At 50.9% G+C, this 27,619-nt stretch overlaps 1 protein-coding gene across 1 annotated transcript; it reads right to left on the bottom strand.

The window, feature by feature from the left end:
• MAL (mal, T cell differentiation protein (MAL blood group)) lies at positions 1-27,339 on the bottom strand. Its single transcript, XM_048842225.2, has 4 exons — positions 27,076-27,339; positions 5,581-5,748; positions 2,740-2,865; positions 1-1,760 (listed from the first exon to the last, which is right to left on the bottom strand). Exons 1-4 carry the CDS (start codon positions 27,160-27,162, stop codon positions 1,686-1,688), a joined length of 456 nt encoding a protein of 151 aa, XP_048698182.1. The 5' UTR covers positions 27,163-27,339; the 3' UTR covers positions 1-1,685.
• Between the last annotated feature and the right edge of the window lie 280 nt (positions 27,340-27,619).

Below are 27,619 nucleotides of genomic sequence, written 5' to 3'. Positions count from 1 at the left end.
TTTTGGAAAATCCATGGCAAAGATTTTTTTTTATTCGCTATGAAGTATTTGTATATTTCAAAAGATTTTCTTTTTGGATTCTTCCTAATGAACAAACCAAACAATTTGTTTGAGAATAGTTTATTATCCCTATTGCGCTGATCAATATTTTAAAGTTAGTTTACAGACTACACAGCACACCATCTAAATAATCTTCCCTCATCTGACTAAGACAACAGTAATTCTTGAGATGTATAATTTGCTCTCTTAATTCAAGAATATCCTTAAAGTTTGCAAAAATTCACATATCCCCCCAGGAAAGCAGACTAGTTGTTCCGGTTTCTCATCGCAAGGTGAAGAGAACATTGACAGTCACTGCCTGAAATACTGTTCTGTCACGCTAGATGTTAAGGAAAAGCCTAACGATGAATAAATCCCAGAGCTGTGTTTCTATGTGCCAGGAGATTTTGTACTGGGCCTGCTGCTGTCTGGATCCAGAAGAGAAAATATTTTGGTTAAAATATTCAAAGTCAGGTGCCTAAAATTAAGCGCCCAAATACAGCTTCAGGTGTCTAACATTAGGCAGCTAAGTGTGAAAATGTGGCATGTACCTTTCAGCGTGTCAGGGTTCTGAGTAGTTAGACCCTGCTCCTGCTTCCATTGAAGTCAGTGGCAATTGGCCTGTTGGCATCAGTGTGTCAGAGCAGCCCGTATACGTATTTGTGACCTTAAAAATGCTGACGCAGTTTAAATTATTCTGTTCAACATGGTGAATTTTACCAATTCATGTATCTGCTTCTTCTCCACTCTCGCTCGCAGTGTTGAGAAAATGACAGAACATGTCACTTGTTTTTCTGGCTGTCTTGCCTAAAGAGCCAACAGACACTATCTACTTTCTTTGACAGCTGCTACAGAATATGGCCCTGACCCTACAAGCAGATCCCTGCAGCTTTGCAGAGCCCCCATGAAGTCAGCAGAGCTCTGCATGGAGCTAAATGCAGGATCGGGGCCCATTTGAGCTACTCTCCATGTAGTTTATGTAAAATTAAACAATCCCCAAGGAAGTCACCTGAAAGAGAGAGGAAGGCAAAGAGATGGGCCAATGGAGAATGATGGTTTCATTTGTAGACCCCAGGAATGAATCAAGTTACTCAGCTGGGAGGCTTTCCTTTGAAAGTTTCATAGAATTTGAGGCCACCAGAGATTAGATCATCTAGTCTGACCTCCCTGAATTTTCCAGGCCAATTAATTTTCACCCAGATACCCCGATATTAAGCCCAAAGACTTTAGTTAGACTAAAGCATACCAGTCCTCAGGAGGCAAAACCGTTGAGACCAAAGTTCCACCAAAGCCTGAGGCTCCCTTCACTGACAGGGGATTGGGAGATGCCCTGGATTCATTCCAACAGCTGGCCCAGTCCCGGGAGATAGGACAAAACAGAGAGAAGTAAAGCAGGTTCCCAGTTCCCTACAACAAAACTGTGTCTGACTTAGAAGACACCAAAAAGAAACCATTTTGCTGAAAAATAGATATCTCCAGGCTGATGTTTTTTCTTCGTTGTCATGTTACCAAGTACAAAGCAGTGTATAGTAGTCTGTACATCAAAGTATACCGGTGTAAAATGAGCAACCATTTAATGACGTATGCTTGTATCATAACTGAGAAGAATGCTCAAGATGGATTCCTTAGGGGAAGTTCTGGAGGTTTTATGATGATTTCCATCTCAGCAGAGAGAACCCTTTATGAATCACGTACATTAAGGTGGCTAAAAATGCAAATACCTACAATGGAAAGAAAGCTGGAGTCAGGTACAGTTAATTGCTAAAGGGTATTGCTTGCTGACCGGATATTTATATTTGCCCATTCAGCAGTACTCATATTAACCAGTACAGTACTTGGAGCCCAAAAGCAATGACTCCATTCCAGACTTGCTAAGGGTAAGATTTTCAAAGTCACCTATGTGATTTAGAATCCTAAATGCATCCGATGAAGTGAGCTGTAGCTCACGAAAGCTTATGCTCAAATAAATTTGTTAGTCTTTAAGGTGCCACAAGTCCTCCTTTTCTTTTTGAGAATCCTAAGTGTCACTGAAAGTCACTTAGGCTGTGAAGTGCAGAAGTCACTTTTGAAAACGGGGCTTAAGTCCTTGAGTCACTTAGGTGCTTTTTAGTCGGTTTCCCTGATCCTCACAATACTATTTGTGCATGTCTCACAATAGGCGGGGTCTCAATCTCTGGTGGCATCTCACACACTTTTACCCTTTCTCAAACGGCTGCCATCTGCCATTTCTTTCAATGGGGCTGAAGCCACAGTTGGCCCTCAGTTAAGATGACCACCATATTCCCCAGAGTCTTTGCAGGTAAAAGAGAAGCTGCCACGAGTAAAGATCTTCACTGGCGTCTCCTGTGATCAGCAGGGACGAAGCCCCGGCTGGGCTTAGGGATGGTAGTCACTTGGCCACAGAGCATAGCACTCAATAATACTATACTAGAAAGATGTTAAAACCAGCGGGCATGTTAGGAAAGGGTGGGCTACTGTACTGGACATGAATGGCCTGGATCCCAGTGTCTTTTGGAGTCTGATAGATGGGGATGATTAACCAACAAACACTGCTCATTCTCATAGTGAGGGAGAGAAGGGTTATCCCCCTCCCCCCTCATGGAAGTGCTGGGTCTTAGGTGGTCTCCATTCAGGCCATTCAGCTTTCACTCCTGGTACATTTTGTTCGCCCCTCCACTGTGAAAGCTATTTGACACTTACCACTGCTGCAATGTCTTCCTGGTAAGTTTTCAATACGCCAGCGTCATGGGCTAGGATGGTGGCAAAGGCTTGTAAAACAGCAGCACTCAGGTAAAACAGAGCAGCCATTGAATGGTAGAAAGCATCCTAGAAAACAATAATAATTAACCATCGCTTCCAAGACTACTATTCAAGTCAGAGACAGAAGGTAATCTAAAAAACACACACACACACGCTTTCCCGGCAGAGCGACAAAAGCACTGTGGGCCAAACACAACTAGTTCATTTAACTTAAGACTCAGGCCAAAGTGGTTTGTGCAAATGGGATTGTGTCCAAGTCTGGCATTTTGGTGAATACATTTTGGCAGGGAGGAGCAGCATTGTGGCCCAGATCCTCAAAGATACTTAGGTGCCTAATTCCCAATGGGCCACTCCCAAAGGGAATTAGGTGCCTGGATACTTCTGAGGATCTGGTCTTTGCATCTGGGCCTGGCCTGTGACTGGGACATCTAGGTGCAACAGTAACACAAACAATAAATAAGAGAGCCGACTCAAGGCAAAATCCCCAATTTTCCACAGGGCTGTGGTATATGGAGGCTGTTCTCCCTCACGTTGCGCCTGTGTGGAAGACCACTCGGAGCAGGCCCCATTGCAAGGGAGCTGAACTCCCAGTTGCCGCACACCGTGCCCTTGCGCTGAGACAACAAGCAACAAAACCAGCAATCCCAGCAGTACCTAGTCTCTGCCCTGGTAGCCATGCTGCCTGCCCTGGGCAAGGGAGCGCATGTGCTCCTGGAGTGGCACGTCTAGCCTGGAAACCAGCCGTAACTCAGCGTCCGATTCCTCCCGCGCGTGAGTGCTAGTGGGCAGAGTGTAAGTTACTTCACCCATACCCTGTAGGCACCCAGGGCTCTCCAAACTCCCCGCCCTTCTCTACCCACCCCTGCCTTGCAGGGAAGCTTATCGGGCCAGCCGTCCTTGCTGCCCAGTCCCACAGCTGGAGTCCTAAGCTGAGGAGGGCATCCTGGGTGGGGGAAGAAACAGAGACAATCTAGCCCTGTGGAGGGGAGACTTGACTGGAAGGGAAAGTGTAGCCTTGGGTTAGGGAGCGAGTTCCTGTACGTAATGAGCAAGGCTGAGCTGCAGGGCCTGGCCTTGTTAGAAAGGAGGAGAGGATGGGGGTGAAGGCCTAGTGACCCCAAGCAGGAGCAGAGCAGTTACATCCCCACCCGGCATGGTCTTGACTGGTACAAGGGCCTGGCTAATATGCCTCTCCCCGTGCCAGGGCCCCCGGAGGGCATGGCCCATCAATACGGGGCGACAGCAGGAGGGGCAGGGCCTGCTGCTCTGCTCTTGAGGTGCCGTAAGAAGCCCTCTGGTGCACGATACTCCCCAGAGCCCAGGAGCCATCTTGTCCTCTTCCACCAAGGACTCCTGAGGAGACTGGCTCCATCCTGCTCAGCTAGCCATCATTGGGGACCTCTTCGTCCCGCCTCCCAAGCCACTGGAGGAATGTTCCAGTGGGGAGGGAGGGAAACTTGGAATTATTCGATTTTCTAGGGCACTCCTCAACCGTTGTGTCTGAGCCCCTCACAGCACCCGAGAGAGAGGGAAGTAGTTTCCCTGTTTAAACAGATGGGGAGACTGAGGCAAAGAGATTTGCTTGAGGTCATTCAGGGAGTCTGTCACAGACGCAGGAACAGAACTCGGGTCAGAGCAGAGCAATAATCGGAATTGCCATCCCATGGGAAGTTCTGATTTTCAACTCCCCCTCTCCCCTGACCCCCGCTGAACTGGGACAAAGATGAAATATTGAAAATTTTCCCCAGAATAACTTTTCAAAACATTTCATTTTGGAAACAGCAAAAATTTGCATTTCAGTTTGTTGAACTAACCCGTAAACATTTCACTTCAAGTCAGTTCAACATTAAACTGCATTGCCTCATGGGAGCTGTAGTTTGGGCATCTCAGGCCTCCATTCTCCCCTATGGGGTGAGCTCCCCGGCCATGCTTCATCTTCCATGATGCACCTGAAATCATGTATCTCACATGGTGTGCCATGTGGCTCAGTCAGAGGAGAACCCTGTGTTGCACCAGGGGAGGTGTAGTCCGGCCAGGGAGACCAGCCCTTAAACGAATGGGGACATGAGCAGTTTGAATTACAGTTCCCACAGGGCAAGGGTGTCCCCATTGGGAAATGCAGTTTAGCGGTGAATCGACCCAAAGCAAAATATTTTGTTTTGATTTTCCTGGAAGAAAATTGAAAAATTTCAGCAAATTCAAAATTATCTTGTGGAAAATTTTAATTTTGCAGAAACTATTTCCTGTGACAGAAAACTCCCAACCAGCTGTAGTTCTGATCTTCCAAGTCCCGTGCCAACATCTAGTCCACAAGAACATCCTTTCCCCGCATGCGGTGCTGTAGCTTATCCATGGCTGACAACTCAGAGGGGGCAGAAGGCTCCCCAGAAAGAAAGGGCTTTGGAGGAGAAGAGGGAAGGGAGGTACATCAGGAGGGTGTGGATTACAGTCCCTTCCTGGGGATAGGGTGAGATGCAAAACACAGCATTGCTAATTGCTCATCAGAACAGGGTGCAACATGCACAACTGCTGGGCTTCCTGAGCCAGCAGCAACGGAGGCTGCTTATTCTGGATTCAGGGCTGATAGCAGCTTTTGATAATCCTGCAAGGGCACAGTGAGAGGCATATAAACCCAGAGTCTGCCAGCACACATGCTTAACTTCACTTGACACCGGTGAATAGTCCCATTGATTCAAGTACATGCCCAAGTGTTGCTGGATCAGGGCCAAAGTGCTCAGACTGTGTGTGACAGGGAGCTATACAAAGGCAGGATCAGCTTACCACTGCAATCCAGGAAGATTTTCCACCATGAGCGCCGCAGAAATAGAGGCACATGAGAAGAGTTGACAATGTGAAGCAGAACACGGAAACAAACATAACCCAGCCTTGCAGTAAGTGATAAGCTACCCTGGTTGAGGCCACCAGAATCCAGACAAGGCCTCCAAAGACCTACAAGAATAAGCAAAAGGGAGAGAGAACAGAATAATTCAGGTTTCATCATCATGTGTCATGTTATGAGCTCAAAAGACACGATAAGTCCATTGGTCTCAACCTGAAAGCTGTACATCAAGATAGTTTCTTGGGGAAAGAAGGCAAATAAGGATATTAATTTAACAAACCCTGTCTTAATAAAATACAGCAGTTCTACACCTAGATTTCACTTCTTCTCAGGCAATTCACAAGGCAGCAATCATCTAGTTCTGCAATTTATTGTCATGCGGGGGGAGTGGGGGGGGAGTTGCCATCTTATACATGAATACAGGCAGTCCTCAGACTTATGACACAATTGGTTCCTTACAATTGCGTCGTAAGTCGGAACGTTGTAACTCGGAACCACAACTACTCCATTGTGAGACGAGCGTGGGAAACTCAAAACCTATAGTCTCAAATCGATTCAGGGTGTCAATCTAGACGCGTCGTAAGTGCTGTTCAACTTAAGTGGAACGTCATAAGTCTGAGGACTGCCTATATTTAATAGCCCCAAAACGAAACACTTATGAAGGGAAGTGTTTCTCCATGGAGTCCAACGCTCAGACATAATAGAGAAATTTTCCACAACCCAACTGCTACCTCTGGCCAAAGTTTTCTTAATTTTCCATTTTTAATGACATTTGTTGTTGAAAATTAGATTTTCCATTAACAGAATAAATTCCAATGAAAAATTGTGTCTGCATCGGGGGGGGGGGGGGTGTTGTTGACCAGCAACTGAGCTCAGCATTGCATTTGTTGAAATGTAAATAAGTAAACAAACAAAAAGTTTTTGACTCTTCCTGTGATATTGGTACTGGTTTTCTGGCTAGCTGTGCACAGCCATAGACACACAGCTTTCCACTGGCTTCTGGCTCTCCTGCTTTAACAATGTGGCTCCTATAGAATCATAGGGCTGGACCTCGAGAGGTCATCTAGTCCAGTCCCCAGCACTCATGGCAGGGCTAAGTATTATCTAGACCATTCCTGACAGGTGTCTTATCCAACCTGCTCTTAAAAATCTCCAATGATGGAGATTCCACAACCTCCCTGGGCAATTTATTCCAGTGCTAAACCACCCGGACAGGAAGTTTTTCCGAATGTCCAACCTAAACCACCCTCGCTGCAATTTAAGCCCATTGCGTCTTGTCCTGTCCTCAGAGATTAAAGAGAACAACTTTTCTCCCTCCTCCTTTTATGTACTTGAAAACTGTTATCATGTTCCCTCTTGGTCTTCTCTTCTCCAGACTAAACAAACTCAATTGTTTCAGTGTTCCCTCATAGGTCATGTTTTCTAGATCTTTAATCATTTTTGTTGCTCTTCTCTGGACTGTCTCCAGTTTGTCCACATATTTCCTGAAGTGTGGCACCCAGAACCAGACACAGTACTCCAGTTGAGGCCTAATCAGTGCAGAGTAGAGCGGAAGAATTTCTTCTTGGGTCTTGCTTATAACATTCCTGCTAATACAGCTCAGAAGGGTTTGTCTACACAAGGATTTACTGTGTACTAACTTTAATTTGTGTGCACTAAAGGGTGTGTCTACACCGCAATTAGACACTCGTGGCTGGCCCATGCCAGCTGACTCAGGCACGCAGGGCTTGGGCCAAGGGGCTGTTTAATTGTGGTGTAGATATTCAGGCTGAAGCCTGAGTTCTGGGACCCCATGATGGGGGAGGGTCCCAGGCTCCAAGCTGAGCCTGGCTGTCTATACTGTAATTGGAGAAACAAGGTGGGGGAGATCAGACCTTTTATCGGACCAACTTCTGTTGGTGAGAGAGCTTGTCTGGGACCAATATGGCTACAACAACACTGCATGCTACCCTGCAGCTGAACAGGCCCATAGCCTGAGCCCGTCAGCGGGCATGGGCCAGCTGCAGCTGTCTAACTGCAGCGTAGATATATCCAACATGGCCTTCACACACACACCATACAATTCTTAACACGTACTAACTAGCTAGTTAATACGTATTCTTCAATCCACTTTGAAAGTGGAGTAAGTGTGACACACCGTACCTCAGAATGACATCCTGTCGCCCCCAAATATTGTCATGATATTTCATACAAAGCATGCCACGTAAGGCATCATATGAAAGGTCATGATCTGCTGAAACCCGCTAGTCTGTCCACATATGTATATTATTAGAGAGTCTATAAAGTTATGAAATTGTGCTGTATGGTTGTTAGTGAAATATGCTGTAAGTTTGCTAGTGACACTCAGGGAGGTGTTGACCGCCCATTAATCAACTGTGTGACTCAGCCATGCGAGCATCACACAATGGTAACTGCTCAGTCACTGTGACATGGGGACTGACCGTTCACTATGACTCAGCAAAGCCCGCCAGGACATGCCTGTCTAGTGTCTGCCAGGCACATGGGCCGAGGGTGTGAAACAAGGGACAGTAGCATCAGGTCTTCACCTTTCTCCTCCCCCACCTACACTGGACACAGCCGGGGTGCCAAGAAGACAAAGCTCATCTGAGGAGACTGGTCCAGGCTCAGGGGGAAGCCCATGCAGTAAGGACTGTAACATCCAGTGGGGTGAGGACATTGCTTGATCTAAATCAGGGGTCCCAAACTCGAATCACCAGGAGGGCCGCATGAGGACTCGTACGTTGGCCCAAGGGCCGCATCACCCCACCCCCTTTGCCCCCGCCCCCCACTCCACTCCCACCCCTGCCCATGGGGTGCAGCAGGGGGCTCACGGCAGGGAGTTGGGGTGCAGGAGGAAGTGTGGGGTCCAGCAGGGGGCTCAGGGCAGGGAGTGCGGGGTGTAGCAGGGGGTTGGGGGTGCATCAGGGGGCTCAGGGCAGGGGGTTGGGGTGCAGGAGGGAGTGTGGGGTGTGCAGAGGGTTGGGGTGCAGGCAGAGGGCTCAGGGCAGGGAGTTGGGGTGCAGGAGGGAGTGTGGGGTGTGGCAGGGGACTCAGGGTAGGGGGTTGGGGTGCAGGAGGGAGTGTGGGGTGTGCAGAGGGTTGGGGTGCAGGCAGAGGGCTCAGGGCAGGGAGTTGGGGTGCGGGGTGCAGGAAGGGTTTGGGTTCCAGCCCGGCACTGCTTACCTTGAGCAGCTCCGGGGTGGCAGGAGCACGCACCAGGGTAGGCACCCTAAGTGGTGGGCACCCTGTCCCTGCAGCCTCGGGGGGAGGGGGAGCAGGGAACTCCGTGAGTTGTTCTTGCCTGTGGGTACCTCCCCCGAAGCTCCCGTTGGCCGCGGTTCCCCGTTCCCAGCCAGTGGGAGCTGTGGGGGAGGTACCTGCAGGCAAGAACAGCTCACGGAGTTCTCTGCTCCCCCTCCCGCCGGGGCCATGGGGGCAGCGTGGGGCCATCAGCACCATGGGGTTGGCAAATCCGCGGGCCGGATCCAGCCCGGGGCCCTAGTTTGCCTACCCCTGGCCTGGAGTTAGGCTGGGGACACGGAGCGCTGGGGAGGGGTCGGGGGGGGGGCCGTGGGGAGCTTGGCGGTTAGCAGGGAAGAACCCTGCGGGCTGCGTGTTTGAGACCCCGATCTAAATACTGCGTCGTGTAATAAGGTTTAAGATTTAGACTGCGCGCTTATTTCTATGTTCTTTGGTAGCCATCGCTGTCCTTTTATGCCAACCACTTATAATCATTTAAAACCTGTCTGTCTGTCATTAATAAACCTGTTTTATATTTTCCCTAAATCAGTGTGTTTTGGTTGAAGTGCTTGGGAACGCTGAGCTCAGATTACAAAGGCTAAATACCCTCTCCACACGGAGGGAGGGGTGGCCTGGGTAATAAATTTACAGTGGTCGGGCTTCTGAGCAGGGCAGAACTGTACAGCTCTGGGGTCCTAGGCTGGGGGGAATTGGCCGGAGCCTCTCCATTGTTGGTTCATGAGTGGCTGGGAGAAGCATTTATGGAAGTCAGCTGGGTGTGTCCCTGATGGTGGATGTTTGTGTAAGTGCAGAAGCTGGAGAGGTTTGCCGCTTGTCACAGCATCACACTGGGAGAGGGAGCCCCAGTCGGAGGAACAGAGGGCTCAGTGGCACCCCAGTTCCAGGTTGCACCCCGGGGCTCCCGTCACAGTAAGGTCGTTGCATATTGAGTCAGTGCAGGCTGATGTTCATGCACACACACTGCTTATCCACATAAGCTTGGCAGGCCTCTGATGGCTATCCCCCAATGCTTTGCATGCTGCCAGGAACAACTTGTCGGTTTACCTGCATGTCCTCCAGGGCTCTGGGGTTACGCTGCACTGACGTCCCCTCCCTGTTTAAATGCATGCACAAAGAACCCTGTGTCTGGAGCCACTCCCGTCCTTCGGGTGGGTCTTTCCTCCTCACTTCTAATCCTCACCCGCTTCTCTGACCCAGCCAGACAGAGCTAAATGCAGGCTGGCTTGTGCCCTCTTCACCCGCAACTGAAATCAACAGGGTGCAGAGATCACCCTCTGCCTTGATGGAAGGAGCGAAGACTTGCCTACGCAGACTGCTTTGACAATCTTCCTAGGGCTACTGACCTGTACCCACGGCCCCTTCAACTAGAAACCCCCCGTCCATTCACTGATCCAAGGGAACGCCCATTCCCAGTGCTGCACGCGCAGCGCCCAGTCCGATGAGGCGTTAAACCTTGACGGGTTAGGACTTGACTCTTAATGCAGAAAAGCCCTCTGCAAACACACATCGTTATTCGTTAGGCTGCACTGGCAGCTGAGCACAGACTGGAGGGCTAAAACGCATTTCGCTCCCCACGCAACGCTGCCAGCCAACTACCTCTTGATTTTATACAGCCGCTCTCCCTTCCTGGAGCCTGGATTTCAGCCAGCCCCTGCGTTCTCGGCCATTAGGTCCTTGCCGATCACGACCAGAGTCTCCCTCCTGGTGCCATTTTTCACAACCTGATGGTGCCTCCCAAGGAAGTCCCATTACGGCACCGAATCCCAGCACTCTCCCTGAGCCCCACGGGATTGTAAACCACCGCGAAGGGCAGACCAGATGGACAGACGTCTTATCTCTAGCAGGGTGGGAATAAGTAAATGAACCATGTGCCCGGGAACGGCCCCTGGAGGCAGAAGAAACCCCTGCTGCCGAGGGAGGATTGGACTCAGAAATGCTGGTTTTCTTCGGCTCCAGCTGAGAGACACGCTGCGCCGCTGGGTGGGAATATCGCCTAGGCCGACAAATTTATAATAGCTGCTTCCCCCCGGTGCCGGTTCGTGCCCTCTGCCTCCGGTCCCACCCCAACTCCACCCCTTCCCCGCCCCTATTGGTCCCCTTCCCCAAATCCCCACCCCGGTCCCTGAGCGCGCCGCGTCCCCCCCTTCCCCCTCCTTCGGGAAGCTGTTTCCTGCCCAAGCCCTGGCAGGGAGTGGGGAGAAGCGGGGGGGGGGGGGAGCTGCTGGTGGGGCAGCAATTATTTCTGGGTCTAGAGGCGGCAAAATCATTAATCCGCCACCGTTCCCACCCTGACCTTCCTCTCAGGGTTACTGCCTGAGACAGGGGCCTTCCCAGCTGGGAGGAGCCCAGCCCCTTTAGGGTGCCTGTGGATGTGCCCCCCACCCCCCAAGCCAGCCAGCAGAGTCACTGGGGTGGCATGCTGCTCCCCCATTTGAACGAGACCCTTCCTCGTGCCTGACAAACAGCAGCCAGCCGAATGCACCGTCCAAACCCGTACTCGTTGGCCAGCCCAGCAACTCGGGTCCTCAGCTGCTCCCCTGCCAAAGGCTTGATCGTTTGTCATGAGCAGGCTGCTCTGGGGTGAGAACTGGGGCTCATCCATTTCCGGGCAGCACAGCGAGTTGGGCAGCATGGCCCTCCAGCCCGGCTGATCCCTCTGGCGTCTCCCACCTGGTCCTGGGCAGTACGAGACCAGTCCAGAGATGCCGGTTGGCCAGATAATTAGCAGGCCCTTGTGGTCTGCGGTAAGACACCATCTCTGTCTTGCTCCGATGCCATCAGTGTCTCTGGACGCTCTCCATCTACCCGGTCAGCAACCACACGGCGACACAGCAGCACGCAAGGGCCTCTCCTTCATTCTCTCCAGAACGCCGCATGTGCCCGCCGCATTCCATGCGCCTTCATCACCCGCCGCCGGGGAGTGTGCGGGCACTGGTCTTGGACCCGATTTGACAGGTTGGCGGTTTCTTGGTTTCTCATTTACTTTCCATTCCTCTCCCGCACAGGGAGAAAACGCCCCGAATTGAGAGCCAGAGGGTCTGCGGCGAAGGTAGGGCTCATCTCCACTGGAGCGGGGTGTGATCCCCAGCTGAAGGAGACAATCTCTGATCGAGCTAGCATGCTAAATACAGAGCGTAGCCGCGGCAGCCCATGGGGTGGAAAGGGCTATCCAGGCTGCTACGGGTAGCAGGCTGGCGTGGTCAGAGCTAACCCAGGTCCATCTCCTGAAGCTGGGAATCACCTCCCAGCTCCACTGTAAATGCACCCTTAGCTAGCTGGACCGTCAAAGCTCCCGTTTTTTGTGCTTCCCCAACAGCATACCTTGTGCCTTGCCAGCGTCCCCCCAGAGCGCTTCATAATGCTCTCCAGGCTGTCCGTGTTTGCTACACCTGTTACCTGGCCAGGCGTGACCCTTCCCACCCATGAGAGGATTATTACACCCTCTCCCACCGCTCCCCTACACACCCCAGGGCATCGTTCCAGCAAGCTGTCGTGTTTGCCAGTCACAGAGCATGTTTTATCCCTCATATTAAGGGTCGCTCCAACCTCATCTGACAGACAATCAGTCCCAGCTAATGCCCTGGCTCAGCGTCCTGGGGCCCCAGCAGAATCCCACACCAACTCCAGGTTCTGCTGCTTTAGTGGTTTGCTGATGACCCACTGCGTCCAGCCACCCTTGGCCACCCAGAGCCAGGCATTGGAGGGAGGGGTCTCCTTGGAGGCTCTTTCCACAGCCCTTCCAGGTGACACAGACATGGGTGCCCCACAGGCAGGCAGCTATCACGCCCCACAGCGGCGCTCCGAGACCACGGTGGCCCGGAATTTCATGATAGCTTGTGGTACTATGCCTGGTACCAGTCGGTCCAATAGCAGTTTTAATCGGTGGTAATCGGTTTGAAATCATAGAACCCTAGGCCTGGACCTTGAGAGGTCATCTAGTCCAGTCCCCTGCACTCATGGCAGGACTAAGCATTATCTAAATGCCCAGACTGTCCCTATTTCCAATAGCCCAAAGCCCGGCAACACTCACTAGTTCACCCCGCTGCCCCATCGGGCACTGAGCAGGGATGGGCCGCGCACACAGACCTAGCCGGCATGGTCACTCCCTTGCGGTGCCACGTACCTAGGAGCTGTTGCGTAGTACCTGGCAGTGTTTGCAGGGGCGGGCATGGAACGGAAATGATGAAACACAACCGGGGAGGCAAAGGGAAGGGTGACAACACTGATGTATGAATTTAGATGGAATATAGGAGCCCAAAAGAGTTAAAATGAGGACACCATGGGGGAGGGGCACAGGACCACAGCTGGACACCGCGGGCACAGGGCGGGAGAGGAAAGAGGGTGGGAGGAACAGGAAGGAGAAAACACAGCAAGGGGAAGTGGATCAATAGGCTGTAGGCCACGATTCAGCAAGCCAATTAAGCACATGCTTAATTAAGTCAAAGGGGACTTAAGCACATGCTTAACTTGAAGGACGTGCTTAAGTGCTTCATTGACCCGGGACCTTGGCAGAATCCTAGAGAGCCTATGGCTGAGCCTGGCCCGGAAAGGTGGGAGTTAGTTCACCGACTCCTCCCCAGGCCCTCCGCATGCTGAATGGGATCGGGCGCATTGTTAGCCCTGGGGGCTGGACAATGGCCCATGGAGCCTGACGTGTTTCAGATCGCTCAGCACAGCTCCCCGTGCTGCCGGGGCCTGTGTGATGGGCAGCCCGGGCTGGCTGGACGCCACACAACCCGGAACAGTTGGGCATTGCTGCTGCTACCGAGGAAGATGCAAGCACTGACTGGACATGGAGGCCCAAGAGACTTCTCTCACCTGCCACCTGCTGGGAGCAGTCTCACTCGTTACACGCCCATTATTCCTCACAGGAGTGAGCAGCGCACGCTGTAGGAAGCGCTGGCCGGATCAGGGCTTTAGCCTCTGTATTACCAGTCTCCTCATCTTGACAGGGAGCCCGACGGCTGCTGCCCTGTGTCACAGAGGAGAGGAGGCGGAGGCTCAATGGACTCCTGGGTGCTGTAACGGCAGAGCAAGGAAGGAGTGTCCCGCAGAAGGGAAAATGGAGGCTCTTTTGAACAGCTAGAGCTCCACACGATAAACCAGGCTCAACAAGCCTAGAATCATTCTGAGGCCTGGTCTGCACCTAAAACCTAGCTACAGCACCCGGGCTACGCAAAGTTGTGTGTCCTGTGCGATGCAGTTAGGTCGACCTAACCCCCACTGCAGACATGGCTAGGATCGATGGAAGAATTCTTCTGTTTAACTTAGCGACGGCCGTTCAGAAAGGTGGATTACCTACACTGACAGAAAAACCCTTCCATCAACGTCGGAAGTGTCTACACTCCAGCGACACAGCCGTGCCAAAGCTGCACCACTAGAGCTGTTGCAGTGTAGACATAACCCAAGTTACCATTTTGTCCTGAGGTCTGGCTGATTCCGATTTCAGACACCAACTTACCCTAGCAAATCACAGCACTTATATTTGACACCAATTGAGAGCGTTTTGAAAGTAGAGACGATATTTCTCCCACACCAGCACAATATTCAGAAATCCTCTGAATGCTGTAGGAAGACCCGAAGTTCCGAGATGCCTTTATTTCATCCCAACTTTATCCTGGGAAGGGAATACGTTTCTTTGGCTAGTCTCAAAAAGCCCAATAGTTCGACACATTCAGAGAACACACTGGATGGGAGCATTGTACAAGTCCAGAAACACACATGCTGGATTGATCACTTGAATGAGGTCTTCTGCAAACCCCAGAGGAAACATTTTTCTGGTCCTCACCCAACTTAGTGAACCTCTTCAAAACCTATTGATGCAAGAGACACACTAAGCACTATGACAGGTTTCAGAGGAACAGCCGTGTTAGTCTGTATTCGCAAAAAGAAAAGGAGTACTTGTGGCACCTTAGAGACTAACCAATTTATTTGAGCATGAGCTTTCGTGAGCTGTAGCTCACGAAAGCTCATGCTCAAATAAATTGGTTAGTCTCTAAGGTGCCACAAGTACTCCTTTTCTTTTTACTAAGCACTATGTAGAAGTATTTTTACTCTTCCATATCACGCATGGAGATTACCAGCTGGATGCCTCTTTCATGAGCTTAGACCTACTAATAAATGTGTATATTCTAACGACAAGCCAGACGGCAATCACAACACAGTTGCATAAATAGGGTCTGAATTTGCTTGGTCAGTTGCTGGAATCTGCAGACGATCCGTGACTCACTGGCAGCGAGGGGCTGTGAAGATCCCCAAGAGCCAGTAGGTGCTCAGTTGAAACCCAGCACAGTGTGGAATATGAGGTTAAAAAAAACAAACAAAACCTGTTCCAGTATCGTTTTCTGACATTCTTCTTCATGGTAAGTAGGTAACATGAGCCCATACACACCAGGAGAGAAGGACCTAGTTTACTCTGTTAAAGCAAAGAGCAGGACAGCCTGATGAATAGCCCCTCCAATTATCTGTCAAGTATGGGAAAGGATAATGAGCCCAGAGCCCTGCTATTTCCCCCAAAGCCTCAGGTACTGTTGTCATACACTTCAGAGAAGCTGTTCCAACATCTCTTAGCACCATTCACAGCCATTAGCAATGGAAGAGCGGCTGCTGGCTGGGTAATTTCCCTTCTCTTCTGCCTCACAAATCAAGCCTCACCCACTACCCCTGTTGTAAAGAGTCTGATTTGAGAGGTCATGAAAGCCACCTGGCTGGAGCTAGCTGCAGGGATCAGTAAAAGAAAGGCTGTTAGGAGAGTAAACAGATGGGGGGCAGAGGAATGTGCCCCCCCCCGCCCGGAGGCAGCCCCATTATGCTGATGTGGTATCACATTCCCTTCCCAGAGGTTCCCTTCACCTTCCACCGTCTGAGTCAATGCAACAGCAAACAGCTGGAGCTGCCTTTGCCTGGGTTTTTCCCCATAGCTCGAAGCTGCAGGGGCTCCTCCGCGCTGATGGACCCTGGCTGAGGGTGCGGTCTTTCGGGTCAGCCGAGCCTTCAGAGCCGGCTGTATGACCTGGACCCGCTGGAGCCTGCGGCCTTAGGCTGGACGTCCCAGGAGGAAAGGCCTGAGAGGGCGGCACGTCTGCTCTCAGCTAGAAGTGCCACCAGAGCCGCCTTCCTTGGGGCATCGCAGCCCCCTGCCTCCGCCTGGGCACGGTAGGACCCGGAAGAGAATCTCCCCCGGGCCCCAGGGCTGGAAGGAAAGGCCGTGACGTTGGGCCAACATGCGCCCGCTGCGGAGCCGGCTCCCCAGAGCTGACCCAGGAAAGCCATTTGGTTCAGCTCCAGCGGTGCGTGATGATGAGGTGTGTCTCCTGCCAGCCTTGCCCTCCCAGCTCCTGGTTCAGTGCCGTAACAACCTCATGCTCAAATAAATTGGTTAGTCTCTAAGGTGCCACAAGTACTCCTTTTCTTCTTGTAACAACCTCAGGCAGCCACCCGCTCCGGAGCGCTGCACCGGGTTCAGCAGCAGCCTTTTAACTCCCCAGCCCTAAGGTAGCACAACAGTGAATCTCAAATGATTTCTGAGACCTCCAGAGAACAACAGTCTCCATTGCCCAAACCAGCAACAAAGCCACGAGCATGCCGGGGAGCTCCAGCAACTAGTCTGAGCGCTAGGGACGCTTGGACACCAGTCTGGAGCCACGGCTAGATGTGGTGACTGCACAGACGCCCTCCAGCCAAACACACACGCACGCACACAATCGGGGCTCCTGTGGGAACATCTCCCCTCCCCTCATTATGGGAGGGTCATAACTTTCTCTGCTGGGAAGACAGAACAGCCCCCCAGCCCTGCTCGACACACAAGTTGTACCACTTGACCTATCCCAGTGTGTTAGAGCATTTCAGGCCCCTGGTGCGGGCACACTTGTGCCCGTGTAAAGGTTCTTATCCCCGGATAGCTGTATGGGAAGGGGAGTAAGTCTAGTAACAGAGCTGCAGCCACACTACGGTTTAGAACTAGCTCGGTAAAAAGCCCACACCTGAACGGTGTGTAGAGTAGTGTACGTGGGAACAGGCCATACGTGATTATTGCTGGGGGGGGGGTTCCCCAAGCCCCTTAGGGAATTAGGAGCACAAATCCCACAGACTCGTTTCCCATCAGCACTTTTACAGCCATTGTCCAGGGCAGTGTTTTCAAATGCCTCAGAGAGAATCCAGCTTTTGCCCATTGCAGCGCCTGTTTCCAGACAGCTGTGTGCCCTTCAGCTGCTTCTTCTGAGGACTGGTCAGCGAATTCTAGCCCCATCCTCTGGAATCTGATTTCCCTTCTCTGCTTTCTCGGGGAAGAGAGTTCTACTGTGGTCCTGCTGAGGCATCAGACTTTGCCAGTGTCCCACTAGCGGTCTGACCAGCAAAATGCAGCAAGGAACAGAAGAGGGAACTGTTGCTTAGATTGCAGGCTAAATCCTGGAAACACATGTTTTCTTTTTCAGCCAGTCAGTTCGTATTGCTGAATCCAAAACTAGCTCTTCAGTGGGGAAAGTCCCTTCTATGTTGTGGGTTAACAATTCTGTTGCAAACTTCTTTTGTTGCTCTTTTGTTACTAGTAGGGTCCTTTGGGGTTTTGTAGCCATTCTTTGACAACTGTTTTTACAGTTCTGCAACTACACTTGTAAAACCAAGACTTCTTTTGCAAATAGAGACAAGGAGTTGGGAGTGCTGCGCTTTGTTCTCCAGAACCTTGTTCTCCAGAACCAGTTCACCTCCCCCTAGGGACACACTGAGCCTGTGTGAGGGCAGGTTTCCCAGCCGCAGTCCCAGCCTGCCTTGTTTGCATCTTTTCCCTCCTCTCTCCAACTGCTGAGAGTTACAAAGTGGTGGGTGTTCGGGAGGCTGTGGTACAAAAGCCAGCCAGGAGCCTAGGCCGTGGCTGAGAACAATGTCTGGGCTACAGAGAGATAGACTCAGAGAGGCCAGCAGGGTCCACCAGACCATAGAGCCAGACCTCCTGGGTCACACAGCCAGGGAGCCGCCCTGGCCCAGACCTTGCGGATGTCTTTCAGAAAGAGACGCAGAGTTGAGTGGTTCAGACTGGGTCAAAGCCTGGCTGAGAAATCGCCTCCACTTCCCATTGGGCCCAGAGCATTGACTTCATTAGTGGAAACAGGATTTGCTCTTACCAAAGGGACCGCTGTTACTCTGCGCACACAGCCCCTCGGAGGCTCCTCTCTCCTGCCGCTTCCCATTAATGCCTCACCGGCACTGGATAAGCCACACTGAGCCATGAACCAACAGTGGGAGATGCCCAGGTTAAATGGTTTCATTCCAAGCTGCCTCCTATACAGTCAAGTTCCCCTGACATCCCTGCATCCAGTTCCCAATTCTCCCTGTCCATTGGGCATTGCCCTGAGCCCCGACCCTCCTTCCCTCCCTCCATAGTCAGTGCCCCAGCACATGTCCCTTTGTCCTGTCCCTCCATCCAGGGTGCAGAGGCCAAGGGCAGAGCACAGTGAAGGGGGATGTGAAAACTGACCCTGCCTTGGTGCTAGGGTTGGCACAGGGACCAAGGGGAGCCAGCCTCACCCCCTTATTAAATGGATCCCAGCGTGGCCTCTGGCCTGGGCTCCGGCTGCCCAGCCGTGCGCTGCCAGCTACACTTGCCCGGTGCGATTTCGTGGGAGTGGCTGACGGCTGGGTCACACTGGCCACGTCTTCTCTCACTTCCAGTCTTCCCCGAATACCTCCTGTTCTCACTCCTCCCCGCTGCTCTCCCAGCTCCTCTCCTCCCACAAACCTTCCCCCGCTCACGGGGTAACTAAATCCACTCAAACAATTGGGGGTGGGGTGGGAGGGAGTTGAGTTGAACTGAAAACAACATTTTGGTGACTTGAAAAGTAAAAAATAAATAAGTTGCTCAACCCAAAATTGTTTTGGTTCCATTTCAAGCATTTTAATGTTTTTGGTTAAAAGCATTTTTGAAACAAAGACGTTTTGAACCAAAAAACCAAAACATTTTGTTTTAAAAAATGTTGAAACGTGGTGATTTGGGGGGAATTTTATTCAATTTCTCGGGGGGAGACCCCAAAACCAAATTTGGCAAATTGAGCACAAATCTGTGAAACATCTCAAGGCCACTGAAGCCGCCTGTTTTGCTGAAAAAAGTTTCATATGGAGAGTTTCACCCAGCACTGATGGCTATACTTACGCTCAACAGCTTCGCGTCCCCCCCACTCCCGGTCACTGCCCCCATCAGGAACTCTTCCTCCCCCCCCACCCCCCACCCCCGCGACAGCTAGAGAGCAGAGTTCAAAACACGTACTGTGGCTCCCCATGGTCGCTGCTCTCCCAGCCATAGGGCCAGGCGGGGCCCAGCTTCGGACTCCTGCGTTTGTTTTCAGCATGGCTCAGCCATGCCTCCACGGCTGCTGCCCAGGCTACACTGCCTTGTACACGTGCTCTAGCTGGAGCAGGTGTGCAGGGGCAGGGGCATCACCCCCCCACCCCCCAGCTCCTAGGGTAGCCCTAGTCTAAGCGACTCGCTTCAGGTCACACAGCAAGTCAGCAGCAGAACAGGGAATTGAACCCAGGTCTGAGCCCCAGGCTAGCATCCTAACCTTGGTCCATCCTTCCTCGTCTGCCTGAAACCCAAGCTCCTGGGGCAAGCTGGGCCTCGCAGGGCCTGTGTTATGCAGGAGCTCAGGCTAGACTTTTACTGTTTCGTCTCAGCCACTGTAGCCTCCAGCCCTTCTTTTCAGTTGCATTTGCTCCTCCTGCCCCACCCAACTCTCCTCTGGGAGCTGGCAGCAAAGTGAAACTCACTTAATCCACATCTGTGGTACCATCACGGGAATGGAGGTTGCAGATTCTAAAGGAGCCTAAGGGAGTTAGGCGCCTAACTCCCTTAGGAAATCCCAACCTTCTCACATTTCACTTGGCTACCTCAGCAGCGAGGTGGTGGAAGGAGAATGCGAGAACAGCTCAGGAGGTTTTTGCTGATCCTCTCTGCCTTTGGAGTCTGCTACTTTGCGGTACTTCTCCACTCCAGCTGCACCTTCTTTTCCTGCATAGCTGACGGGCTGCACAGATCGGAGCTGGGGGCTGGGGAGGTGGCACCTAGGCGGGGAAACCTCCAAGCTCTCTCTGTGGAATGGCTCCCCTCTGGGTATCACAGGAACTCAGCCTGCAGGCTAGTTAAACAGAACGCCCAAAGCCAGGTTCAGGGGCACGGGCTTGTGCAGATGAAAGTGACAGTATTTACACAAACCCGGAGGAAGCTGGCCCTCGGAGTGTCACAGGGCCTGATGGATACTCTTTCAGATCAAGCAGTCATACACCTAAATTTCCCCACACCTGTCTTTGGAAATGTTCCCTCTAAGAGAGCTCTCATCATTTGAGGTGTCCTGACAGCTTCGTTGTGTTTCTGTAGCTACAAAAAAGGGGGAAGTGTTCCCTTAGTAATCCAAAATGATGATAATAAAACCCAGCAATTCCCGGGATCACACAGGATGTAACAACTCAGGGCAGCCGACTTCGTGCCAGCACCAGAATAAAATTAAACTGTCCTCAGCCAGATCCAGAAAGCTCATTGGAAGGACCAGTTTGGCAGAGGACAACAGCCTGTGGCAATGAGAGCCCAGGGGTCTGCCAAAATGGATCCAGTTGCAGGATGGGGGCCACTATCTGAGCAAAAAGAAAAGGAGGACTTGTGGCACCTTAGAGACTAACCAATTTATTTGAGCATAAGCTTTCGTGAGCTACAGCTCACTTCATCGGATGCATACTGTGGAAAGTACAGAAGACATTTTTATACACACAAACCATGAAAAAATGGTTGATTATCACTACAAAAGGTTTTCTCTCCCCCCACCCCACTCTCTTGCTGGTAATAGCTTAAGGAGAGTGCTCCTTAAGCTATTACCAGCAAGAGAGTGGGGTGGGGAGAGAGAAAACCTTTTGTAGTGATTAATCAACCATTTTTTCATGGTTTGTGTGTATAAAAATGTCTTCTGTACTTTCCACAGTATGCATCCGATGAAGTGAGCTGTAGCTCACGAAAGCTTATGCTCAAATAAATTGGTTAGTCTCTAAGGTGCCACAAGTCCTCCTTTTCTTTTTGCAAATACAGACTAACACGGCTGTTACTCTGACATCTGAGCAAAGCCTCCTTTGGCAGGTCGCATCAGAGGGATTTTAAAAAGCAGAGAAAACACCCAACCCACAGCACATTCCAGTCTGGTTTCTCTCAGGGCATGTCTGCTTCAAGCTGGAGGGGACTAGAGGTGCCCCTGCTAACTTTGATCAAGCTGGTGCACGGCAAGCAGAGGGCGGACACCATGGCACAAGCAGCAGGAAACCAAAATGGCAGGTTTATGCTCAGGGCGGCTAGCCCCTGCTGCCGCTCTCACCACTGCGGCTTGCATTCTATCAGACCTAGCACAGGTACGTCTCCTCGAGCTGGAAATTACCTCTCCAGCTTGAAGCACAGACATACTACGTGGCCTTGCTACTAAAGTTTGTGCAACTGTCTGGAAAGCTCTGAACATCGAATATCTGACTATAATTAGGCTTGGAAGGGTTGGATTTTTATTGTTAAATGCCAGTAAACAACAATTTCCTCTTACACACACACACTGGCAAAAAATATCTCCATCGATAATCATCAAAATCGACAAACAGGCAAAGTAAGCAAAATGCTGCTTGAGAACAGAGTCTGATTTAGGGATATTTACTTTGTATACTTGGACATGGGATGTTGCCAATTTGTGTTTTAATGGTTATAAAGCTTTAACTTTTATAAGGTCAACATCTATAGGCATTAAATAATGGTCTGACCCCCAGAGCTTCCTGCAACCATGAAAATTTTAATGGATAAAATGCAAGGGGGGGGGGGGAAATGCTTCAAAAATAATAGAGATCTGTGGAAATGATAAAAAATAAAACTGGAATTCTGCCAAGCCTACCCATAATTAAACTAGTTGTCAACACAATACATACCAGATTTCCCAAATGGTAAAATCAGATGTCCTGATCATGTTTTCTTATCTCAGGACCTTTTGCCATAATAGTTGCATAAATGCTTCAAACGTCAATGTTTTCCCCTGATAAGAGCGGTTGCTATATCAACCCAAGAAAGGCAATTTTCAGTTTTAACATTGTGTTGGGTAACTCTTAATCTTTAATCAAATTTTGTTACCAATGCATGACTCCCCCTAAGTACACAGCTGGGAGCGATATGTCCATAGGAGTTTTCAGCACAATTGATATCTACAGTTATCTGATTGTTGGCATGAGAACACCTTCCAGCTAATAGGGCCTATGAACAGTAATCACTTACAACTTGCAAGTCAGCGTTACTGAAGCTTTGGGGGCCTGAGTCTCCATTGCCTTTCCACTTGCAGGGTCGTTACCCATGCAAAAGGAGATGGAGTCAGGCCCCTGCAAATCAGGAGACTGGCTTAATCATTTTCCTTCCTGCGGCTCCAAAACCTGGCGTGTTCTGTTCACAAGGGGTTCAGCAACTTTCTGCAGCTGTTTGTGTTCACCAGCGTTTGTACTTTGTGCTGACTGAGTTCTAGCAAACAGGGAAACAAACTTAAGGCTACACATAATGAAAGTATCGAGTTTGGGCTGGTTACGGGGCAGGATTAGGCTGCACAATCTGCAGTGGCGACAATAAGGGAAGGGAAGTGGTAATACAATGGAGGGGGCAGGTGGGTGAAACTGTGAATCCACTTGACCAGCGTGCTGCGGATGAGCAGGGTGGAGTGGATCAAAAGCAGCTCTGTCCAGGATCAGCCTAACAGGGAAGGGACTGCGTGTCTGGTGACAGGAGGATGCGGAAAGTCAGGGGTGGGATTTGGGTTCCCAGCTGCAGCTGTGACGGAATCAGTTACGAATTCCATCACAGGCAAGGGACTGACAACAGTTAAATCTCCGGGGCTGAGGAGCAAAGGGCTGGAGCTGCCCCTGGCATCCATTTCAATCTACTGTAAGAAGCACCTAGCTGGAGCCCTGGCCTCTAGCTCTGGGAGGCCTAGCTCCGAGACACCTCTCCCTTGGGGCAGAGGGGTGTAGGGACAGGATAGCCCTGGGGAGGCAGAGGACTGTCCCCACCCTCCCAGGGAGGGCAGTCCTTCCCTCTGGCTCTGGGGCTAAAGGCAGATGGGGCCGGGTATATGAGGGAGAAGGAGACCCAGTGTCCAGCTGTATTATGGGGCCTGGATTCTGACACTGGCTTTCCCCAAGGATAGCAGCAGCAGGCAGGCCTGGGAGGCGAGAGGACAGGGCCTGACAAGTGCTAGGCACCACACGGGGCTGCAATCCCTCCCCCGGCCCCCGCCTGGAGTCAGGGGCAATGGGCGACATCCTGGCTTTACAGAGACCAATGAGAAATCTGTCACAGGTGGCAGAGCAGGCAGGATGGGGGAGGGACACTGACCCACCCCTCAAACAGCAGTGGGGGGCACCATGGAGACCACACGGGACAGGAGCGCCTACTCCCAGAGACTGGAGCAGCCAGCTCCCACCTCCAGAGCCCCTCTGGCCTCAGGGCTTGTGACTTGATTGCATTTCTCGCCCGCTGACAGAAGGGAACTTGTGCCGGGGAGGGGAGGTGCAGGGAGGCTGGGGAAGGGGAGCAAGGAGCAGGAGGTATGGTCCGAGGAGCTGGGGAGAGGATTACAGATGGGGAAAGATATCAGCGTAACCTGTGGTTTGCTGACCTACTGCAAGCAATGAGGAGGAGCCAGCGAATAGAGTCTGGGCCAGGGGGCCGAGCTGGAGTACAGATGTACGCGGTGCTGGTCACTTTGCCTGTCTGCCTCTTGCACGCCTGCTTCTGCTGCAGCTTACACCAGTGTAATCCCCTTGATCTCAGGGGAGCAGCACCTACTCTGCTCCCATGTTAGCAGGGCACAGACAGCCCCATGCTCGCTACAACAGTTACATGGGTGAACCAGCCACAGGGCCTGTGACAGTATTTAGCCTGCCTCTGAAGAAGTCCGTACTATTTTTGTTCAAGGTTTTTTGTTTATTTGGTTTTTTTTAATAGTTCCATTGTAAGCGGTTTCATTCTTCACGTTCATCTCATGTTTCACATCAACAAGCACAACCAGCTACATACCTTTGCATCATCACCTTATGACCAGGTTTCATTGGCTTCTTTTCATTCTCTGTCTAAACATTAGACTTAGGGTTGCTCAAAATAACGAGGACGTATTTCGTGAACACTTTCTGAAATGTTTCCCCATTTATTTTTAGAATTTCAAAATTTGAAACATTTTGACCAGTTCTAGTTCCAACAGCGAGCGCTCACCAAACAGATTGCTTTTGAGCTAAAGCTTTGAACAAATAGTATGTACAAAGCAGCAAGGTGCATTTCAACAACACAGAATATTTACCCTGTTTCTTGCCCAGCGAGAGGTTTGTAATACAAACCTCGTGTTTTCAAAAGCAGATTTTCAGGGCGCTGCACACACTGCATTTCCTCTGCCAGTTTTCTCGTCCTTTATCCCACGCTCAGCGTCACACATGGACCAGAGATCCCCAGTGGGTGTAAATCACTGCCAGTCCAATTAAATCTTTAGAAGTACACCGATTTACACCAGCTAAGGATTTCAGCCCCTACTCATCCGGTCCAGCTCTACAACCACTTGTCCCCTCGTCCCCAGCCCTTGTTCACTATCACACTCCCCAGCCTTCTGTCAACAGGGTGGAAATTGTTTCTGCTTCCCACAAGCTGCAGGACCTGTCTTGTTATCTCAGGGGCACTGGGCCCCACCTGCAGTTCCTTTAGTTTCATTATCTCCAGGGCTGTTCTCAGGTGGCTTATCAGTTTGTTGAATGGTGGAGAGAAATGGGCATAATAAACCCTCTGGGCTGTTCAGTGATCTGATTATTTGGCCTCCCACAAGCAGCGGACCAGGGTACCTGGGTGGCCAGGCCTAGTCAGGGGTCAGATTTCAAGCCCTGGGGGAGCGGTTTTTCCCTGCAGCTTATTCTTTCTGGGAGCGGGAATGGGAAGGGAAAGTGTGCTCCATTCCCAGACCACCCCTAGGATGGGCCCTACAGCCAACAAGCTGGCAAATTCTGAATCCTGGCCCATAGCTAAGCTTTCTTGTTAGTTACACAGTGACACCATGTACAGGCTCAGAATTTGGGAGGAGAAAAGGAAACTCCAGAGGCCCCAGCCTTCCTCCTGGTCTGCACGCATGCCCCAAGGGGTCAGAGTCCCCAAATCCATGGGGATGAAGCAGCTGCATGCGAGGGGACGGTGATGTCCCAGAGGCACAGACCAGGCTCAGGGAAGCGGGTGGAAGCACAGGATGGACATGGCAGAGGAGGGGGACTGGGTCAGAGCAGCATTGCTGCGACAGATCTTTGTTGCTGCTTCTACGGCTCCTGCAGGGCGGCTCAGAGCCAGACGTGGGTCTTTAAAATGGGAAAGACTGAGCGTGACTGTTCCACGACAGTTACCGATCTCGGTGATACTAGGGCCCCGATGCTGCAGGCGGCTCCAAGCTGCAGCATCCGTGCCTAGACATTTGCCCTGTAGAGCCACGCTGGAAAAGCACTGAGCCCTCCCACTCCTGAGGGCCTCACCGGGAGCAGAGGGGGCTGTGTAACTCACAGGAGGCAATAAGAGCTCAAAGGTATTGAGACCCAGAACGCCCATTAGTCTCAGTGGGAATTAGGAACCTAAATTGATCTGAGCCTAAGCATTGGGCAGGATCAGGCCTGACGTGACCCAACGATCCTGAGCGATCATTGTTTAGACAGCACAATGTAAATGCTAGTTTTACTTGTTCAGTTACATTTTTCAAACAAATGCTTTACCAGCAATATAACATTATCTCCTGGTTTCCTGTTTTAAAACTGCACAGAGCGCAAGGGCAGTGGGGTGGGGAGGCAGGGCAGGTGAGATTTGGGAGAGGAAGGAGTCTCTGCCCTGTGAGACCTTGAACAAATCCCTTAAACCATTCAGGTGAAGCCTTCGACCCACTGAAACCAATGGGTCCAGCAGTCTTTTGCCCTGGGAACCCCTGTTTGCTGACCTGTCACACTGAGAACTGGTCAGAATCCTCCCCCGCCCCTTGTGGAAAATTTTAGCTTTTCCACTGGAAAATTGAAAAGTTTTGGCCCAAAAACTGCCACAAACAAAAACAAACAAGTAATTTTACAATTTTTATCTGAATTATTGGTTATTGGCTGAAAAATCTCAGATAAGCTTTTTTTTTTTTTTACAAAACAAACAAAAAAAATTTTTAGAGGAAAACAAATATTCTCTGCAAAAATTCTCATTTAGTCAAAGCTCCACGTTTCTGTCGAAAAACAGGTTAGATGGAAACTTTTCAGGCGGCCTTAGTTACATCTTTAATGTTTGTTAAATACCTGGAGAGTCCATCATTTTCTCCCACTGTAATATTCAGGTTACATAAATCTGTCTAATTCTTTGTCCTTGTGCCTATTCATCGGATACCATCTTTAATCTCATGATCTCATATTACTACTCCATCATCATAAAATGCAAGACAGTTGTTTCTGCTGCCTTTGAGCACTCTTGCAGTGCTGTGTCTGCCAGGGTTCATGCCAGCCCTTTATTGGAAAGTCTAATCTTCGCCAGACTTTTACAACATTCCACATATTAGGTATACAGTCAAAATTCACTCGTTTAAATAAGCCTCCAAATTTGCACTGAGTTAGATTTTGGCTGCCCCTTGGAAAGCTTGTACTGTACATGTATCAACAGCTGAATTGCCTTCAGGGACAACAGGCTTCATTTAGCCTATTTTACATTTTATCTTCTGCCATGCTGCCAACACTTATCCAAGGACATTGATCAAGAAACAGGGCACAGGCAGAGGCTGAGATATTGAAATTTGCCTAGGAGATTTGGCTGTCCAGTTGCCATTAATGCTGTGGGAACCTCAGCCGTGAAGTCCCCACTCTTTTCTCCACTGTCCCAGTTATGATGGTCTCGCTTAGAAAGGTTGAAAAACTCTGAATTCATGCCCCCATCTGTATCCTGTAAGGAGCACAGTGAGCACGGCGGGGGGGATATACACTGCCACCGTGCAAAGCCGTGAGCCAGAGGTGCACGGCACCATACCAGCACAGGGCTTAACACTGTACTTTACTCAGAAATCTGCAACACAAAGCCTCTGGGCACCTTCACAACCGTTGCTCTGGTTCTAAAAACTCAATTAAAAAAAAAAAAAAAAAAGGCCCAAACTTACAAATTCGGGGATAAAGAGGAGATCAGGAAACGTCGTCAGGACCGAGAAGCCGGTAGGCAAGGAGACTGCAGCAGCCGCCGACGACATCTTTGTCCTTTCACCTGCACCACCTCAGACTCCCCGGTTCTTGCCACTGGAAGGGGCTTTCCAGTGCAGCCTGCTAACCTCCCTCCCTGAGACAGGTGAGCTCTCGGCTGATCAGAGGGATGAATGCTACCTGCCTAGAGGGAAGGAGCTAACCTAGGTGTGGCCGGCTAATTTGACAGACTTGCCTGTTGTGTTTATAAGCCCTGGGAGGAGACTGCAGAGTGTTATATTTTAACTTTCCTGTAGCGGCGTGGGATACATGCCGTTCGCTCTCCTGGGCCAGGCAGAGTTAACGGTGGAGACCTGCTGGCCCAGCGTTGGCTGGGACCAGACGCTGCTGCCAGAGCTAGAACGCAAAGGATGGGGCCCAGCTCCTCAGCTGGGGTAAGTCAGCGTCATTCCATTGACACCAGTGGATCTATGCTGATTTACACCCGCAGTGGATCTGGACCTGGCT

This window comes from Caretta caretta, chromosome 3, assembly GCF_965140235.1.
Source record: "Caretta caretta isolate rCarCar2 chromosome 3, rCarCar1.hap1, whole genome shotgun sequence".
Classification (NCBI taxonomy): Eukaryota; Metazoa; Chordata; order Testudines; family Cheloniidae; genus Caretta; species Caretta caretta.
This window is presented reverse-complemented; position numbering and strand designations above follow the sequence as displayed.